This window comes from Punica granatum, chromosome 5, assembly GCF_007655135.1.
Source record: "Punica granatum isolate Tunisia-2019 chromosome 5, ASM765513v2, whole genome shotgun sequence".
Lineage (NCBI taxonomy): Eukaryota > Viridiplantae > Streptophyta > Magnoliopsida > Myrtales > Lythraceae > Punica > Punica granatum.
Genome location: NC_045131.1, coordinates 11,097,808 through 11,112,747, shown reverse-complemented (window position 1 = coordinate 11,112,747; position 14,940 = coordinate 11,097,808). Strand labels below are relative to the sequence as shown.

At 40.2% G+C, this 14,940-nt stretch overlaps 5 protein-coding genes across 6 annotated transcripts; 3 read left to right on the top strand and 2 right to left on the bottom strand.

Annotated features, from left to right (window-relative positions):
- The first annotated feature begins 2,102 nt into the window (after window positions 1-2,102).
- Window positions 2,103-3,374, top strand: LOC116208817 (major allergen Pru ar 1-like). Of its 2 annotated transcripts, XM_031542379.1 has the most exons (3): window positions 2,103-2,191; window positions 2,645-2,804; window positions 2,908-3,374. In XM_031542379.1, exons 2-3 carry the CDS (start codon window positions 2,675-2,677, stop codon window positions 3,204-3,206), a joined length of 429 nt encoding a protein of 142 aa, XP_031398239.1. In that variant the 5' UTR covers window positions 2,103-2,191; window positions 2,645-2,674; the 3' UTR covers window positions 3,207-3,374. The 2 variants fall into 2 exon arrangements, with proteins under 2 accessions (XP_031398239.1, XP_031398238.1); XM_031542378.1 differs by lacking the exon at window positions 2,103-2,191 and having other exon boundaries at window positions 2,538-2,804.
- A 1,042-nt stretch (window positions 3,375-4,416) lies between these two features.
- LOC116209415 (major strawberry allergen Fra a 1.06-like) lies at window positions 4,417-5,207 on the bottom strand. The gene is made up of 2 exons (XM_031543046.1): window positions 5,019-5,207; window positions 4,417-4,919 (listed from the first exon to the last, which is right to left on the bottom strand). The coding sequence occupies exons 1-2, from the start codon at window positions 5,200-5,202 to the stop codon at window positions 4,618-4,620; spliced, it is 486 nt and encodes a 161-aa protein (XP_031398906.1). The 5' UTR covers window positions 5,203-5,207; the 3' UTR covers window positions 4,417-4,617.
- A 1,685-nt stretch (window positions 5,208-6,892) lies between these two features.
- On the top strand, window positions 6,893-7,605 carry LOC116207070 (pathogenesis-related protein STH-2-like). The gene is made up of 2 exons (XM_031539930.1): window positions 6,893-7,214; window positions 7,294-7,605. Exons 1-2 carry the CDS (start codon window positions 7,031-7,033, stop codon window positions 7,413-7,415), a joined length of 306 nt encoding a protein of 101 aa, XP_031395790.1. The 5' UTR covers window positions 6,893-7,030; the 3' UTR covers window positions 7,416-7,605.
- Window positions 7,606-9,289: 1,684 nt separating this feature from the next.
- LOC116207069 (pathogenesis-related protein STH-2-like) lies at window positions 9,290-10,396 on the top strand. The gene is made up of 2 exons (XM_031539929.1): window positions 9,290-9,784; window positions 9,864-10,396. The coding sequence occupies exons 1-2, from the start codon at window positions 9,460-9,462 to the stop codon at window positions 10,160-10,162; spliced, it is 624 nt and encodes a 207-aa protein (XP_031395789.1). The 5' UTR covers window positions 9,290-9,459; the 3' UTR covers window positions 10,163-10,396.
- Window positions 10,397-11,677: 1,281 nt separating this feature from the next.
- On the bottom strand, window positions 11,678-14,838 carry LOC116208879 (pathogenesis-related protein STH-21-like). The gene is made up of 3 exons (XM_031542448.1): window positions 14,599-14,838; window positions 14,359-14,522; window positions 11,678-11,812 (listed from the first exon to the last, which is right to left on the bottom strand). The coding sequence occupies exons 1-3, from the start codon at window positions 14,780-14,782 to the stop codon at window positions 11,678-11,680; spliced, it is 483 nt and encodes a 160-aa protein (XP_031398308.1). The 5' UTR covers window positions 14,783-14,838.
- Between the last annotated feature and the right edge of the window lie 102 nt (window positions 14,839-14,940).

The following is a 14,940-nucleotide window of genomic DNA, read 5'->3' as shown; positions in this document are numbered from 1 at the left end:
ACTCTGTTTATGGCTGTATTTTACGTATACATATTATCTATATGCCATTTTTGTTAAGTCGACATATTAAGAGTATATTTTCAAATTTTGTTGGATGTCTTATATTTTGAGTAGTTATCGAGTATATTAGGAATTTATTTCTTGGAGCATTACGCGGTTGCTTCCGTTTTAAGTTGCAGAGCATAGGAACCAGTATTATAAGTTCTGTGTTTCATCGTCCAAGGAAATTGACCTAATATTTGACAGGATATACTTGACAATGATCGAATTCCTCATTTGATTGGCTTTCATTAAACAAGTATTGAGACCATACGACAAGGTAAAAGAGATAATATAGAATACAAAAAAACAAATTAACTTTAGACCCGATTTCTCTGCGCACGCATTAGGGTTCGCCGGAAGGTATTCCTCGCCAACGTTGTAGAATCCCATGGCTTTTTCCTTGCCCCGCTTGAGGTCCTCCTTATTCGGCTCCCCACCGCCCATCAAGTGATACTCATCGTCATCTTGTGGTGAATTAACCCACCATCACTCAAAGCTTCGAATTTTATCATGTATACATAACCGACTTAATCTTGTTGAACGCGATGTCGATCACCTATATAGGCAGTCAATTCTATCATCCTATATCAAACAAATTGACCATAAAGCTCATTTAAGCATGGACATCCAGGTTCACTAGGAGTTATTGCTCGACAACCATGTACCAACTCATGGGCTTTTTCTTATCCTCGTTTAATGTCCTCTTGCTTGAGTTAAAGTATTTGTCGGTCAACTAGCGGCCTATAACTTGATGCTTTGAACTTGATCACGGACACTACCAACTCAATCATGTCTAATATGACATCTTCTTTCGAACATGGTGCACTTGCAAACCAAGTTTCCCATGTTGAGAGCATCAATCCTGCATTTCAGGCATTCCAGGTAACCTTATCTTTTGCCATGAAAGTCAGCGAATCGGTATTTTCTGCGGATTATAGGACATCGAGGTTATTCAAGAACAAATCTTGGCATAGAGATTACACAGGTCCCCACGATTTCCTCTCTGCAAAAGCAGTTGCATAACGGTTTTTTTTTTCCCTTCATTTTCTCTCTCTCTCTCTGTTTTATTTTTCCCCCTCTATTTGTACTATAGTATTCAGAAATCCAATGGATCCCGTCTAATCCATTTCGAGCCGAGTCTGTGAAGAATAAATTTAAGAGCCATTGATGATGTGAGCGCGTTATTCACGAACAAAGTCAACAACTGTGGATTTTTCTTTCTATTCATCCGCCTAAAAAAGGAGCCATGCCTGGCTGCTTGAAGTGCACCCCAAGGAAGAAGAAGCTTACCAGAGAGATAGAGAGTAAGATTGGGTTGGGCTCATGCTGGGGAGTGCTGGAGTTCCACTGCTCCTCCAGGCTAAATGTGTCGACTTAGGGGACCACAATAGTAATTTTGAGGGAAACTACGAATTGACATTCTGGGTCCGTATTTAGACAGTTTAGTTGGGAGCTGTGGATATGTTGATAAATGTGATTGCAAGCTCGTGTAGCACATCAATCTGTGTCGACAAACTCGAACCCAGACTCATGTATGCATAGATGTCATGTTGGGGGTTGGCGGAAAGTCATTCCTCAACCAACATTGTGGACCACCTAGGCTGAATGCATGTGGTAAGTCTGCCCAGAATCCGCCATTACCAGGCAGAGCCCAACGGGTAGTTACCCTCCAGCGGCGGGTGAACAGGTTATAATGTTAAGTAGATCATGGGCCTTGGCCCTGTTTCTCTACCGAAAAAAGAAAAAGTAGATCATGTTTGCCAATGGAGAACCATGATATACAAAGTGGTACAAGACAAGCTGGATTTGGCTGGTCTGGTTTTAAAAGAGCCGCCTGAGGTCATCGGGTGCTGGTGCGAGAAGCTGGTTTTGAATCAGATGCATTGATGGGAGAAGAGTTAGTAAAGTAGTTAATAAAGACCCGCCTATGGAATTACTAGCAATTTGGGCTTAAGCATTTTGGACCGGTGGTTAGGCTCTTTGACAAGTGGCTAGGCCAATCCCGTAGATTGGATATAAGTGGTATTAGAGCAGTGCATCAGTCGGAAGTGTGAGAAATGCACTTGGGCTTAAGCATTGATACGTTGCTAGGCCAGAGTGGTAGAAGTTGGATCACTTCATACCTAGATCTTATTTCTGGCTAGTACAGGTACAAATTTAATTTTGCACTATTTTTTTTTATCACTCTATCTGAAAAAAACAAAAAGATACAGATTTTATGGCGATGGGCCAAATATTTTTATGTGTTAATAATAAATTGAGTCCAACATGGAGTTCTTCGCACCTAAACCAAATTATTGATCACTGACTGGAAGCATCAAAATATATCTTAATTATGAACATCTAGAAAAGCAATATGGGTCCTTGAATAGAAGAACACAATTATTGAAAGAAGTTCAGATGAGTCAATAGTGGAAAGCTATGAAACGTTGAAGTCGACGCAAATAAGTATAAAAGTTTTTCCTTTGTAAACCTCTGCGATCTTTACCATTTGCTTCAAGTTGAAGCTTAAACACTAGCTATAGAACCAGCAAGCCCTCTTATTTCTCGAGTACACTAGCTCTAATTTGAGGCGAAAATGGCCGTTACCAACTTCACCCAGGAGTTCACCACTTCCATTGCTCCATCAAGGATGTTCAGAGCTTTGATCCTTGACTCCCACAATCTCATCCCCAAAATTGCACCACAGGGCATCAAGAGCATTGAGTTTGTTGAGGGAGATGGAGGCGTTGGAAGCATCAAGCAGACCAACTTTTCTGATGGTAATGTTCGAACAACACAGTGACATTTTTCAATTGTATTTGTTGCACATTATTGAGTATGAAATCTAACAAGCTATTGTTCTTCCCATGTTTTCTCTACCAGGTGGACACTTGAAGTGGCTGAAGCACAGGATCGAAGCCATTGATGCAGAGAAGCTTGCATGCAAGTACACTCTGATAGAGAGTGACACAGAATTCAGCAAGATTGAGACGGTTGTGTATGAGGTAAAATTCGAAGCTTCCAGTGACGGCGGATGTGTCTGCAAGATGACCAGCGAATACCACGTGAAGGCCTGTGTGGAGCTCAAAGAAGAGGACGTCAAGCAGGGCAAAGACAAAGCCATGGGACTATACAAAGTTGTCGAGGAATACCTGCTTGCCAACCCCGATGCCTATGCTTAAATGAGTGTGGTCCGGAGTTGGTTAACATGAGAGCTTGCGTATTTGTCTACTTTACTGTTCCCCCTTTTCTTGTTCTTTTTCTTTTTCTGGGAGCTTTATCTCTTTCATATGGCTTTTTGTTTTGGGCAAAATACATCAATAATACAGTAATAATTGTGTGATTTTACAGCAAGGATGTTTCATCACTGTTACTTTGTCTTCTAAAGTGTAGAAATATTTTCACTATATATGTATATATATTTGGCTCCAGACCATTTAATAAGCACAAAAATAATAATATTATTCTATATGGCGCCATAAGTGCTCGTTCTTCTCCGATAAGATAAGTAATGCTTTCTAACAGACACGAGAACTACCCAGTTCTTGAAGTTCGGATTATTTCAATCGTCTTAAATGAAACAATTTGATTCATCCCCACGAGGACACTCTGTGACTATGATATTTCCAAAATCACAGTTCTTATATTCTAGTGTAATGCTGTTCTTTTCATTCAAGCTTCAACCAACAAAATTCTTATGCTTTCACCTTGCTGCAATATTGTGGAGTCCAGATTGTACTCATTGATAAGTTTGCCAATAATCATATTGCTTGGTCCTTTCCTTGCTCTCTATCCTCTTCTTCGAGCTTGATGCCCGTGTTTGGATGTTACATGCTTGTGATCTTACAAACATAGAGAGCACGTGTTCTCTGTTTTTGATTCTTTTTTCGATAGGATTGTATTTCAATGCTATGATATTCTGGGAGCATATAATATGCTCAGTAACATCATATTTTTCCATGTATTATGTTCTGCAAATCATCGGATATGTCATTTGATCACCTCATTTCCACTGACATCTACCTACAGTAATGACTAGAATGGCCACATTGATAAGTCTACCAACCAAAATTTCGAATCCAAGACAGAAACTGTAAAGGAAAACAGAGGAACTGAAGCAGAAGTACAATGTGTGAACATGACGGCTAAAGCAAGCTCATTTAAGCATATGCTTCTGGGTTGGCAAGAAGGTATTCCTCAACAACTTTGTAGAGTCCCATGGCCTTGTCCTGGGACCGTGCTATCCGAAAGTGGTAGAAAATGAGCTGGATTTGGTTGCTCGTAAGGTCTTAATGGAGCTGTTTTAGGTTAGCGAATGCCGGTGAAAGAGGCTGTCAATTCTGAACCGGATGCAATGCAATTGGGCCAAACACCTACACGAAGTTGATCTGATCGCTTTTAATGACTATTTAATTGCATTTTCACCTAATAATGATAGTTTCAATCTTATCTAAGCTGTCTTATATATATAGCTAGAAGTATATGCCTAGACATTTGAATAAGCTATAAGAGTCTCGGAACTGAGAGAGTAATTACATCGCAATCGGAAGGAAGCCAACTAGATCAAAGCAGAGTGAAATTCCATCACATGTTCTAAACATAGGCATTGGGGTTTGCGACGAGGTAATCTTGCATGGCTTTGTAGAGCGCCATCATGGTTCTATTGCCCTTCTCGATGTCCTCTTCTTTGTACGTGATACCTTCCTTTGGGTGGTGCTCAGTTGACATCTTACATATGCATTTGTCGTGGCCTAGAGCTTCATATCTCATCTCAACGATCACCGAATACATCATCCTGTATGCATCGCCATCCGTTATGGTGTGCCTGTAAACGAAGTTCTTTGCGTCGAGGATGTCGACCCTCAACGTGCCCACAATGGCCGAGCATCCAGATTCTGAGTAAGGACGACAAAAAGTTTCCGGTTTACAAATCAGCTTACTGATATGATACTGATCTGATCTTTCCCTGAATGCATTTGATGTTCAATACCGACCTTTGGTATAGGTGCACTCCCTGATGGTTCCGGGTCCTCCATCTCCATGGATGGTTTTGACGCTCTTCATGATATGAGGGGCCGCCTTAACAACAAGATTGTGCACATCGACGGCCATCCCCTTAAATGCACGTTCCCGGGAAATGGGAATAACGAACTCCTGGTAGGTGCAGGCGACTTGCATGTCTAGGTTCGACAAGGAGATTGCAGGATTCATGGCCGGAAGGGATGTATATACGTTTGGAATTATAGTTAGTTTGCCGAAATAGGGATGAGGGGATGTATATGTGTATATATATATATATATAGCAGCCATTCACGTAGAGAGGAAATGGAGAATGCCAAATTTACCATTAGCAGTTTTGGCTACTTACATTGCCTAAATGCGTGTTCGCCAACTCATAACTATAAACAAAGCTAACAACAGGTCTGCAGGTGCCTTACTTTTTTCGATCATCTGACATTCTGCTTTTTGAAACAGATACACAGTTGGTCGGTCCGTTGATTGCCATGAATTTGCTGTAAGCCATTGGTACTCTCTTACATAGGGTGACCGGGGCGTGTTGTAAATTCTATGTATACGGTTGCTTCCATTTTAACTTGCAGAGCATCAAACATGTACTATGAATCCTATGATTTCATCGTCTATGGAAAATGACCCAATATTTGATAATGATCGGATGCCTCATTTTATTGGCTTTTATTTCACAATTAAGCCCGAAGTTCAATGGTTCGAATTCTTCGTTTTAATTAAGCCTGAAGTTCGCTGATCTCCCCATCAGTGTACTGGCGATTGAACAACTTAATTAATTATTCTCCATTTTCTTAAGGGCTTGGACCGACTTTTTCTCTTCTAGATGTAAGAATATAATAACATGACTTTATAATGGTACCATGGACTCTGAATATAAAGTCAACAATCAACATCTAGTACATTGAAAGCATTGAAGGAGCCCTTGTACATCCAGATCCCCCCAAACAAGAAATTCATTCTTCCATCTAGACTTGCAGAAAAGATGATTTATCGAGATTTAATAAGGAACCGCCTACGCTGCTATTTCAAATAGAAATGATTCGACAAACAATGGGACTTCCGCGATTAAAGATATGAAGAGAATTGTTAAAAGAGGGTGTGGCACAGTGGTGCAAGCCCCCGTCTGTTGACCACTTGACCTAAAGGTCGCGGGTTTGATACCTAGTGGGACTACCCGTGCTCCTTTATTAGATATTTATGATTTTTCTTTCATTGAACTGGACCTTGGGCTTCCTTTATAACCAAAAAAAGAAAAGATACGAAGAGAATTCATCGCATGTCTAAAAAATAAAAGGATAAAATGACCATCTAAGATTTAGAAATCTAATTCTTGTCTGGATCTCAATTTTGTTATTTTTGCATTCCCATCTGACGGATCAGCTTTAAGCCACCACACCCCTTGTTCCATCTCTGCTACTTTTTGAGTCCAATCCACATTGGAGGCCTTATCATCATTTTAATTTCTAACATCAAAAGACCAAATAAACGAGAGCCATAAGATATTCCTGGATGAATATTGGTAGAAACTGTCCGATTTGCCGTAAATCCTGGCATGATGTAATTGACAAACATGTGTTGATGTCAGTGTTTGGTGCAATAAATTACTGATAATGCTTAGTGGAGTCGCTCAAAATTCTTGTGGTGACATAACGGCGAAGAGCGATTGAATGTTACTGTCCTGCCACTCGAGATTATTTCGATCTAAAACAAGGTCAAAGAGAAAAGATATCTACCGGACGAGGCTTATTCAGGTCATTGTTGACCATCTAGAAAAGCAGTGTGGACCTGCTAGAAGAATAGAAATATCTATTGCTTAGTCAGTCCATTGTGGAGTGCTATGTAACCCAGTGGATTTGTCAATATAAATCTTCGCAATTTTCATCGTCTCTGCATACCATCAGAGCTTTTTGAGCATTACAATCCTTTTCTCAGCACATCACGCTTAACATTTCTCCTTTCTATACCACAAGAAGCAAAAATGGCCGTCACCTACTTTACCCAGGAGCTCACAACTTCTATCGCTCCGTCGAGGATGTTCAAGGCTCTCGTCCTCGACTCCCACAATCTCATTCCCAAGGTCGCCCCTCAGGGTATTAAGAGCATTGAGTTCGTTCAAGGAGACGGTAGTGCTGGAAGCATCAAGCAGACCAACTTTGCCGATGGTCAGTGACATTTCTTCTTTTTCACCTTCCATTATTGGCTATAAGTATTCTGAACTGAATTCGGTACTTTGTGTAACAGGCGGTCACTTGAAGTGGTTGAAGCACAGGATAGATGCGGTTGATGCAGAGAAGCTTGTGTGCAAGTACACCCTGATCGAGACCGACACTGCATTCGACGAGATTGAGTCTGTGGTGTCATAAGTGCTTAATCAAGTGAACCAAGTCTTGTATATGATATCGTGTTTGACAGATTCGAGAAACTTCATTAGAGTTGAATTCGACCCTGCGGACAGCTCCTTTTAGGAGCCATCAGCCCAAATACAAGCTTAATTCTTTCTTTGTTAATTCATTTTACGGATAAAGTACAAACAGTACACATATAACTGACAAAGATGGCGAAAGGTTTCGTGATTTTGAATTGGACTTAATTAGTCCTAATAAAAAAGACCTTTCCAAATACTGTTGGAGAAAATTGGAGGTGTAGGGACAAAAGAAATCCCACATCAGTTGAAAGAGGAAAAAGGGAAAATTTATAAGAGCCAAATACCCAACGACCCATTGGCTTAAGATTTTGAATTGGAGAGGAGTTCAAATCTGAATAAAGCCCACTTTTATTTTAAAATTAAAAATTTATCCAACAAATACGACGTATAAGATAACTCTATCTAGTCCCACATACTCTCTATAAAGACAACAAATAACATCTTAATCTCAATCTTTTCACATCGATCAGTCTGGGCCATTATATACATTCAAAACAATGGCATGAAATCCCGTCCATCAGATTCTCGTTCTCCCAGTCTAGACTTGCAAACTGCCCGAGATCATATCCCGGTCCCAGTAATATCCTGTACTCTGTATCATTTGAGTATGCCATGAGATCATAGATATAGATTTCTATGGCTTGTCAATGCAAAAGTACGTTTTCCTTGAAATCGTTGCGGTATTTTTTCTAATTCATGGTATAATTAAGTAAATTTCCGTTTCAGGTTAGGAGTCGCAAGATTCACGATATTCTTTATTATCGAGATTTAATAAAGAAATGCCTATGCTGCTGTTTCAAATATAAATGATTCGACAAACCATGGGACTTTCGCGATTAAAGATATGAAGAGAATTATCAAAAGATGGTGTAGTATGAAAAGCCCTTGCTCGTTGATCATTCGATCTAGAGGTCACAGGTTCGATACCTGGTGGGACCACTCGTGCTCCTTTATTAATTATTTATGATTTATATTTTATTGTACTAAGCATTGAACCTCCCTTATAATTGAAAAAACAAATACGAAAGATACGAAGAGAATTCATCGCATGTCTCAAAAATAAAAGGATAAAATGACGGTCTAAAATTTAGAAATCTAATTCTTGTCTGGATCTCAATTTTGGTCTTTTTGCATTCCCATCCGACGGATCAGCTTTAAACCACCACAAATCTTGTTCCATCTGTGCTACTTTTTTAGTCCAATCAACATTGGAGGCCTTATCATTATTTTAATTTCTAACATCAAAAGACCAAATAAACAAGAGCCATAAGATATTCCGGGATGAATATTGGTAGAAACTGTCCGATTTGTCGTAAATCCAGGCATAATGTAATTAACAAACATGTGATAATGTCAGTGTTCGGTGCAATAAATCACTGATAATACTTAGTGCGAGACCCAGCACTTATTTTTCAACATGCATACATATACATGTATTTATATATGTTTATATATTATATAATATACTGATATGTGGCTGGAGGAAGGAAAAAAAAAAGGAACAAATGAACTGAGATGCATGCGGTGGAAAAGGGTTGCTTATTTTTCAACATGCATACATATACATATATTTATATATGTTTATATATTATATAATATACTGATATGTGGCTGGAGGAAGGGAAAAAAAGGAACAAATGAACTGAGATTGCATGCGGTGGAAAAGGATTTCTTAAAACACGTGGAGCCCATGCCAATTTCTTCTCTTTTCTTTTTTCCCTTCCTCCAGCCACATATCAGCATATTATATAATATATAAACATATATAAATATAGGTATATGTATGCATGTTGAAAAATAAGTGCTGGGTCTCACACTTAGCGGAGTCGCTCAAGATTATTTCGATCTAAAACAGGGTAAAAGAGAAAAGATATCTACCGGACGAGGCTTATTCTGGTCATTGTTGACCATCTAGAAAAGCAGTGTGGACCTGCTAGAAGAATGGAAATGTCTATTGCTTAGCCAGTCCATTGTGGAGTGCTATGTCACCCGGTGGATTTGTCAATATAAATCTTCGCAATTTTCATCGTCTCTGCATACCATCAGAGCTTTTTGAGCATTACAATCCTTTTCTCAGCACATCACGCTTGACATTTCTCCTTTCTCTACCACAAGAAGCAAAAATGGCCGTCACCTGCTTTACCCAGGAGCTCACAACTTCTATCGCTCCGTCGAGGATGTTCAAGGCTCTCGTCCTCGACTCCCACAATCTCATTCCCAAGGTCGCCCCTCAGGGTATTAAGAGCATTGAGTTCGTTCAAGGAGACGGTAGCGCTGGAAGCATCAAGCAGACCAACTTTGCCGATGGTCAGTGACATTTCTTCTTTTTCACCTTCCATTATTGGCTATAAGTATTCTGAGCTGAATTCGGTACTTTGTGTAACAGGCGGTCACTTAAAGTGGTTGAAGCACAGGATAGATGCGGTTGATGCAGAGAAGCTTGTGTGCAAGTACACCCTGATCGAGACCGACATTGCATTCGACAAGATTGAGTCTGTGGTGTACGAGGTGAAATTCGAAGCTTCCAGTGATGGTGGGTGCGTGTGCAAGATGAACAGCGAGTATCACGTCAAAGCTGGTGTGGAGCTGAAGGAGGAGGAGGTCAAGCAGGGCAAGGACAAGGCCATGGGGCTCTACAAGGTTGTCGAGGATTACCTTTTGGCCAACCCCGAAGCCTATGCCTAGAATGAGTGTGTTTTTTGGTTCGTGTAACACACCCTCCTATATTGCCGAATATACTATTCACACCGCCTTTTTCTTTTTGAGTTTTTTTTTTCTCATTCGGATTGTAGCTTGCCTTGAAGGATCGAGGCAAATGCATTAATAAATTGTACTGTTTTCGTTTACCGCAAGGTTGTTTGATTACTGTTGGATCATTGTCACTAGAAATATATAAAATCAGATCTGTTATTTGCTTCATCTCCCGAAGTACAGAAATATTTCTGCGAAACAATCTTCCAGCATAGTCAACGAAATTATTTGGTATGTCATAAGTGCTTAATCAAGCGAACCAAGTTCTTGTATAGGATATCGTGCTTGACAGATTCGAGAAACATCGTTAGTCCGGAATTCGACCCTGCAGACAGCTCCTTTTAGGAGCCATCAGTCCAAATATAAGCTTAATTCTTTTTTTGTTAATTCAGTTTATGGATAAAGTACAAACAATACACATATAACTGACAAAGATAGCGAAAGGTTTCGTGATTTTGAATTGGACTTAATTAGTCCTAATCAAAAAGACCTTTCCAAATACTGTTGGAGAAAATTGGTGGCGTTCCGACAAAAGAAATTCCACACCGGTTGAAAGAGGAAAAATGGGAAAGTTTATAAGAGACAAAGGCCCAATAACACACCAGTTGAAAGAGGAAAAATGGAAAAGTTTATAAGAGACAAAGGCTCAACAATCCATTGGCTTAAATTTTTGGATTGCAGATGAGCTCATATTCAAACTAAGCCCACTTTTATTTAAAAATTAAAAATCTATCCAACAAATATGACCTATAAGAATAAGATAACTCTATCTAGTCTCATGGACTCTCAATAAAGACTACAAATAACATCTTAATCTTAATCTTTTCACATCGATCAGTCAGGACCAATATATACATTCAAAACAGTGACACGAAATCCCGGACATCAGATTCTCGTTCTCCCAGTCTAGACTTGCAAACTGCCCGAATCTCTATGGATCAAAGAATTCTTTACTTCTTGCTGGCATATCATGATGGCAGATTTATTGTGCTCAAATTAAAACTCTTGCCTCATGCTTTTCTTTTGTCCTGGAATTTCATAGATAGCAACTTGGCTACTACTTCGGTCAGTACATGGAGATCCATACCTGTAGTAACTGGCTCCAGTAATATCCTGTACTCTGTATCATTTGAGTTTGCCATTAGATCATAGATATAGATTTCTATGGCTCATCAATGCAAAAGTACGTTATCCTTGAAATCATTGCAGTAGGTTTTCTAATTCATGGTATAGTAAAGTAAATTTCCATTGCAGGTTGGGGAGTCGCATGAATCACGATATTCTTTATTTGGTCGGCTCTTTCACACATATTTCATCTTTCAATATGTAACAAATCTCGAGAAGATCCGCAGGAGGAAAAAATGAGACAAAGCACAGGGGAGAAAGAGGCCGAAAAAAAAAAATACACCACATGAGCTTGAGCAGAGGAAATCAAAAGGAAATGCTCATCTAGGCATAGGCCTCGGGGTTGGCAAGAAGGTATTCCTCGACAATTTTGTAGAGTCCCATGGCTTTGTCCTTGCCCTGCTTGATGTCCTCCTCCTTCAGCTCCACACCCGCCTTCACAAGGTACTCACTCGTCATCTTGCAGACTGTTGGAGTATTGTCTCAGTGCTGCTGAATTAATTTTATCTTTGTCGTTCTACTTTGTTAAGCAGTTGTGTTTATCTGCATTTAAGTTATTAGGTTCCATTATCTTTTACTGTTACTTTTAGTAGCTATTTTTAAGGTTTGTAGGACAGGTGTGCAGAAGCAGTTCTGCAGTTATCTTGTACGTGAGGGCAGTTTTTGTACTCTCTCCTTTTATGTTTGCTTCTTGTACTCAAAACGTTGTTCTGCAGTTAGTGAATATACGTTTTCTTTATTCCTTCACCTCTCTCTCTATCTCTCTATCCTTGTGTGAGTGTGTGAGTGAGTTTGCTGCAGAAACAGTAAAATTACACAACAGTGGTATCAGAGCTTCCTTGATCTTAAGGGACCTGTGTGGGTGAGAGACTTGTGAGGTTAATTGAGTGTTTTGGCTGCATCCGTTGAAGTTCAAGGCAAGATGGAGGCAGGTTCGAGTGGATTCTCTGCCATGGCACCACCTGTGTTCGATGGGGAGAATTATCAAGCATGGGCTGTGAAGATGACAACTTTTATGGAAGGTTGTGATTTGTGGGAAGCAGTGGAAGAAGACTACGAGGTGGCTCCCCTTCCTAACAATCCAACCATGGCTCAGATCAAGCTGCACAAGGAGAAGAAGACCAGGAAGGCAAAGGCAAAATCGTGTCTTTATGCTGCTGTGTCACCCACCATCTTCACCAGAGTCATGAGGCTTGAGTCAGCAAAAGCTATATGGGATTACTTGAAGGAAGAATATGAAGGAGATGAGAAGATTAGAGGTATGAAAGTGTTAAATTTGTTGAGAGAATTTGAAAGGCTTCAGATGGAAGAGAGAGAGACTGTGAAAGAGTTTGCAGACAAGCTTGTGGAGATAGCAAACAAGATAAGGGTGTTAGGGACTGATTTAAGTGATAGCAGGTTGGTACAAAAACTACTTGTTTCAATGCCAGAGAGATATGAGGCAACAATTGCCTCTCTTGAGAATACTAAGGAGTTATCAGATCTGAAGTTTGCTGAAGTTCTAAGTGCTTTACAAGCACCAGAACAAAGGAGAATGATGAGGAGAGAAGAGCTAGTAGAGGGTGCATTGCAAGCCAAAGTGAAGCAAGGCAATCCTGCAAACAACCAAGGGAGCACGAGTTCAGATGCTGGAGATGGCAAGGTTTATACAGATTCTTGTAAGCACTGTGGGAAGAAGGGTCATCCTCATTTTAGATGCTGGAGGAGACCTGATGTAAAGTGCAGAAAATGCCACAAAATGGGGCATGTAGAGAGGATTTGCAGGGAGCAGCATCATCATTTTGGAGAAGCACAGATTGCAGCAGCAAATGAGGTAGAGCATCTGTTTGTGGTCTCCTGCTTTACTTCAAATGCATCTAGGGATGGCTGGCTTGTAGATAGTGGTAGTACTAACCATATGACAGGCAATGAAAGCTTGTTTTGTAAGTTAGATAGATCAGTAAAGTCAAAAGTGAGAATAGGGAATGGTGATTTCATTGCTGTTGAAGGGAAATGAGATGTATTGATTGAGGGTCCTGGTGGTACTAAGCTGATTACTGAAGTGTTGTTTGTGCCTCAAATCGACCAAAACTTACTTAGTGTTGGTCAGCTTGGAGAGAAAGGATACAAGGTGATGTTTGAGGAGAAAAAATGTTTGATTTCTGATTCAAAGTGTCGGAAGTTATTTGAGATTCCAATGAAGAATAAGTCTTTTTCTTTGGATCCGCTGAAGATGAAGTCTAAGGTGGATGATGATCAGTCTGTTAAAGGGATTGCACCGCTTGCAGACAAGCAACAAAGCTGCAATATTGCAGATGCAGTTGCATTTTTAGAAGTTGCAGGAGAAGAAGAAGGCAAATCTGATAAAAGAGTGATGGTTGCAATCAAGGAGGAGTTGGCTATTATAGAGCCCAATACAAAGTTTGATCTTGAGGGCTCACCAAAAGTCTTTCAAGTGCCAAAGCAGGAGAATAGAGTTTATGAATTAAAAGAGACTCCTACAACTTGGTACAACAAGATGGATGAACACCTCCTGAATCTAGGCTTTGGAAGAGGCATGAGTAAGTCGACATTTCAGGTTAGATGGGAAGCTGGTGCAGTCCAACTTGCACATAAGGTCAAATGTTTCATGCAGAAGTTTGGAGTTTGCAGCAGCATCTGATCCAAGGAGGAGTTTGTTGGAGTATTGTCTCAGTGCTGCTGAATTAATTTTATCTTTGTCGTTCTACTTTGTTAAGCAGTTGTGTTTATCTGCATTTAAGTTATTAGGTTCCATTATCTTTTACTGTTACTTTTAGTAGCTATTTTTAAGGTTTGTAGGACAGGTGTGCAGAAGCAGTTCTGCAGTTATCCTGTACGTGAGGGCAGTTTTTGTACTCTCTCCTTTTATGTTTGCTTCTTGTACTCAAAATGTTGTTCTGCAGTTAGTGAATATACGTTTTCTTTATTCCTTCACCTCTCTCTCTATCTCTCTATCCTTGTGTGAGTGTGTGAGTGAGTTTGCTGCAGAAACAGTAAAATTACACAACACAGACACACCCACCATCACCCAAAGCTTGGAACTTCACCTCATACACCACGGACTCGATCTTGTCAAATGCTACGTCGCTCTCAATCAGAGTGTACTTGCACACAAGCTTCTCAGTGTCAATAGCGTTGATCCTGTGCTTCAACCACTTCAAGTGTCCTCCTGTTCAAAGAAAGAAAATGGTATGAGAACTTGGACATTTACACGAGGAAATGAGAAGTAGGAAATTTTTACCAACCATCGGCGAAGTTGGTCTGCTTGATGCTTCCGGCGCCACCACCTCCTTCAACAAACTCGATGCTCTTTATGCCCTGAGGGGCGATCTTGGGAATGAGGTTGTGGGAGTCGAGGATGAGTGCCTTGAACATCCTTGTCGGAGCAATCGAAGTGGTGAACTCCTGGGTAAAGAAGGTGATGGCCATATTGTATGTTATGAGTGTAAGAAAGTAAATCCGAAGAGTTTTGTTAGAAAACAGGGGCTCCCGTTCCCGTGCTTAAGCTCTGTCTTCTGTGCAGAGATGACGATAAAATGGGCATATATAGAGGTGAAACATGCACTGGCTTCTTCCAATTTCCATAA